Source organism: Vigna umbellata, chromosome 7 (genome assembly GCF_029865625.1).
Source record: "Vigna umbellata cultivar VRB3 chromosome 7, Vumbellata_1.0, whole genome shotgun sequence".
In the NCBI taxonomy this organism is placed as follows: domain Eukaryota; kingdom Viridiplantae; phylum Streptophyta; class Magnoliopsida; order Fabales; family Fabaceae; genus Vigna; species Vigna umbellata.
This window is the reverse complement of record NC_142171.1, coordinates 3,269,592-3,274,137: the sequence shown is the minus strand read 5'-3', so window position 1 is coordinate 3,274,137 and position 4,546 is coordinate 3,269,592. Positions and strand designations below refer to the sequence as shown.

Below are 4,546 nucleotides of genomic sequence, written 5' to 3'. Positions count from 1 at the left end.
CACTACAACGTTCGCCTTCCCTATATGGTAGAGTAGTTCAAAGTCATAGTCCTTCAAGAACTCAAGCCACCTCCTTTGCCTCATATTCAACTCCTTCTGATCAAAGAGGTACTTGAGACTCTTGTGATCACTGAAGACTTGGAATGTACATCCGTATAAGTAGTGCCTCCAAATCTTCAACGCGAAGACCATTGCTGCCAACTCCAAGTCGTGCGTTGGGTAGTTCTTCTCATGTATCTTCAGTTGTCGAGAAGCGTACGCGACTGCTCCCCTCTCTTGCATAAGCACACAGCCAAAACCTTGATGAGAAGTATCACAGTATACTTCGAACGGTTTGGCCATGTCTGGAATAACCAAGACTGGAGCGCTCGTCAACTTCTTCTTCAATTCTGGGAAGCTTTCTTCACACTGATCAGTCTAAGCGAACGGGTGATCCTTTCGGGTCAGCTGTGTTAATGGCGCTACTATCTTAGAAAATCCTTTAATGAAAAGTCTATAGTAACCCGCCAACCCCACGAAACTTTGGACTTCAATGACCGAACGCGGACTCTCCCATTCCAATACCGCTCGCACTTTAGTTGGATCCACCAAGATACCTCCAGCCGAAACTACGTGTCCCAAAAATTGCACTTCCTTCATCCAAAACTCACACTTAGCTTAGCGTACAACTTCTTTTCTCTTAATACACTAAGCACTATCCTCAAGTGTTCCTCATGCTCTTCACAATTCTTGGAGTAGATGAGGATATCATCAATGAAAACGACTACGAATTTGTCCAAAAACGGCCTAAAGATGCGATTCATGTAGTCCATGAATATCGCTGGTGCATTGGTGACACCGAACGGGATCACTACATACTCGTAGTGTCTGTAATGAGACCGGAAGGCCGTCTTCTGGATGTCCCCTTCCTTAACCCGAATCTGATGATACCCAGACCTCAAATCAATCTTCGAAAATATAGTAGCCCCATGTAATTGATCCAACATATCATCAATCCTAGGCAAGGGGTACTTGTTCTTGATGGTCAGCTTGTTTAATTGTCTGTACTCAATGCAAAGCCGAAAGCTGTCATCCTTCTTCTTCACTAAAAGTACTGGCGCTCCCCAAGGTGATGCACTTGGCCGAATGAACTGCCTGTCCATTAAGTCTTCAATTTGTTTCTTGAGTTCGCCCAACTCTGCTGGTGACATCCTATATGGTGCAATAGAAATGGGCCCTGCTATCGGCACCAAATCAATTGTGAATTCTATTTCACGAGGAGGAGGTAGTTCGGGTACTTCATCCAGAAAGACGTCCGGGAATTCATCCACAATCGATCTTCCTCCACTCAGCTTGCTACTGGGCGATCGTTCATGACTTAAATCTTCACACTTCTCATCCGCGTGTGTCATTATCAGATAACAGCTCGCGTCCTCCATGATATCTTCCCTTAACTGACCGAGCGTTATTGAAAACTCTTCTTCTTCTTCAACCGGAAATACTAACTTCTTCTCACCACAACCTATGAGAATGCGATTGGCAACCAACCAATTCATTCCTAAGATCACCTCTAACTCTTTTAGAGGTAAACAGATGAGGTTCATCTTATATCTACGCCCTTCCACCTTAATAGGACATCTAACACAAACCGTAGACGTCCTAACCTCACCAGCCGCTGGGGTTGACACCACCAAGTCGAATTGCATCTCACTCTCAGCTAAACCCAGTTTATCAATGCACGCCTTCGAGATGAAGGAGTGTGTTGCCCCCGAATCATACAACACACAACAAGACATTCCATACAACAAGCAAGTGCTGGTGATAAGTGTACCTGAGCTTGCTGCTTCAGCGCCCGTTATGGCGTATACTCGACTAGTCGCTTGAGCTCGACCACCTCTACCTTGTTGAACTCTTCCGGCGTTCGGTGACTTCATTACCGCTCGTCCTTCCATGTTACACTCGCTCTCCAGATGACCATTTCTTCTACAGCGAGTGCAATATTTTCCTCCTACCAACTGAGGACATGATGATTTGTAGTGGGGTCCCCCACATTGAAAACAACTCACTGACCCTTGCTGTCCAGATCGACCGGCAGCAACCACTGATTGAGCTTGGAACCCATCAGCATTAGGAGGCAACGCTGGACGAGCAGTAAGGCGTCCTTCTCAGATTCGCATTGTTCCTAGAAGATATGGGTCCTCTTACTGACTCTTGTTGTTGCTTCTGTTGTTCCACCTCTTGAACGTTCTTCTCTAATACTTTTGCTCTCTCAACCATGGTAGGAAAAGACCTAAACATAGGCTGGATATCAGCAGCTTAAACTCACTCCTCAGCCCATTTTCAAACTTCCTACACTGTCATTCTTCACTGGCCGCCATAGTGTTAAATCTCACTAAATGTTTGAATTTGTTGGTGTACTTCGACACTGACATCCCCCTTGCACTAACTGAAGAAACTCCACCTTCTTTGCAAAACAAACGCTATCTGGGAAGTATTCCTTGTAAAACTTGCTTCTGAATACTTCCCATGAGATGGGACTCTGGGTGTCCGTCAGAATTATCTTCATGCTCGTCCACCAATAACTAGCCTCTCCAGTCAGCAAATACTCTGTAAAGGCCAGCCTCTTGTCATCCGGACACCCCTTTGCATTGTATATCCATTCCATGTCCCGTAGCCATTGGTCGGCCTCATCAAGTAGACACCTCCCGTTGAACTTAGTTGGATGATGCTGGAGGAAACTCTCTAAGCTCCACTCGGTCTGATGAGTAGCGTTGGAAGTGGACGCTCCGGATGTGTTCCTCGTGGTTGCGATGATCTCCATCAGTTGTCTTTGGGTCGCTTCAGAGTTGGCACGTGCGGCTTCCAAACTCTGTAAAGTGGTCGTGTTCTACTGCACCAAGGCAACGTTCTGCTGTTGAAGTGTTTCTATTACTGATTCCAATAATCTATTGTGATCAACTGTATCACGCTCGGTGGGTTGAGGAGGAGGTCTTGGTGTCATTTGTTCTCTAAGAAGCAGAAAAATAGTCATTAGTTAAATTCTGAAAGTTTGATATACTCATCAAACTAACGTTGAGCACACAGCAAAAGCATAGTATACTCATAACCTACAGTGTTCTTTAAGGAACAAAACTGCTCTGATACCACTAATGTAACATCCCAAAAGTACAGTCCAAAACTATATAATAGAATAATCACATTAATTAATAATTCAGATCAGTCTTTACACTAAAAGCCGAACGTACACTTACGTTCGAACGACCTTACAAAAAGAATTACCATAACTATATAGGATAAGCAAATCTGGCCGAACGGTTTACAAAATAAAATACCGAACGATCATACATAACAAAAAGGGAAGTGATCGAACGACCACCTTACAATAACTAGACTACTGACCGAACGTCCTACTCTTCGGTCTTCACTTCTACCTCGATCAGGTTCTCTTCTTCTAGCGCATCTTCCAACAGTTCGTCTTCTTCTGCTCACATCCACACGGATGATCATTGCAATGACAAGACGAACGTACAAAACACAACAAGACAGGAACACAGGGTAAGCTTATGTAATTTAATTCAGATATAATCATACAATTCATACCATCAACACACAAGATAAATTTCGTCATACATTTCATACAAAGCCTAATACTAGACTGACTGTCCGGACTGTATGAAATCTATGTAGCTACGACGTTCGTGCACCCGGGTGATGTAGTAACTGGGATACCCTCAACAGCTGCCACCCGAGGTTAGTCCTATCTGTCCAAAGTAACCCTAAGGACTAGGACCTCCTGCCGTTCCCACACATGACCTACCCCCTCTACGTGAGGACGTGTACTCACGGAACATCAGGATGAACCGCCAGCTTAGCATAACCACATTCATACTTTACAAATTCCAATATTCATTCATGAGTCGTTCCTTCCCAGAACGCTCGTTCATAATCCATACATTTCATTCATATCATATTCTCTTCATCTTTCATTATCCATCATCTTAATGTCATCTTTGTTCAAGGATTTTTAAAGACACTTAATACCGAACGTTCAATCCTCACTCAGAATTAGGATGAACGCAGGGAACGAGATAGTGAAGTCTCGAGTTCTAGAATAGGATAAGACTGAGAGGTCGCTATTGGTTTGAGAAAGAAACCGAGCATAATCATATATCACTGGAACGACTAGAACGAACGTTACTTACAAAGTGACCCAATTAAATGAACTGACTCTTGAGAGTTCTAACCGAACACCGAAAGAATCATGCCAAATACTAAGGTTCTAAGCCGGAACCAAATGGATATATACACTTTAAGACCTTCAGAGGAAAATACTTAGAAGGATTCACATTTAGAAACCGAATGTCAGTTAATGACCGAACACGGTAGAGAAAATTCTATTGAAGTTGGACGAACGCTATTTTCATCAAGATAGATCATACAAGAAACGAATATTGGCGCTTGGTATAAGACCGAGCACTACTCATTACGAGCGCTTGGTGTGAGACCGAACACTACTAAACTTATAAATAGAAAGCTTAATAAATATAATAAAATACTATTAGAATAG

At 43.3% G+C, this 4,546-nt stretch overlaps 1 protein-coding gene across 1 annotated transcript; it reads right to left on the bottom strand.

Annotated features, from left to right (window-relative positions):
* Positions 1-635: 635 nt before the first annotated feature.
* On the bottom strand, positions 636-2,800 carry LOC148194962 (uncharacterized). Its single transcript, XM_088094419.1, has 3 exons — positions 2,410-2,800; positions 1,811-2,119; positions 636-1,501 (listed from the first exon to the last, which is right to left on the bottom strand). Exons 1-3 carry the CDS (start codon positions 2,798-2,800, stop codon positions 636-638), a joined length of 1,566 nt encoding a protein of 521 aa, XP_087950545.1.
* Positions 2,801-4,546: the final 1,746 nt, after the last annotated feature.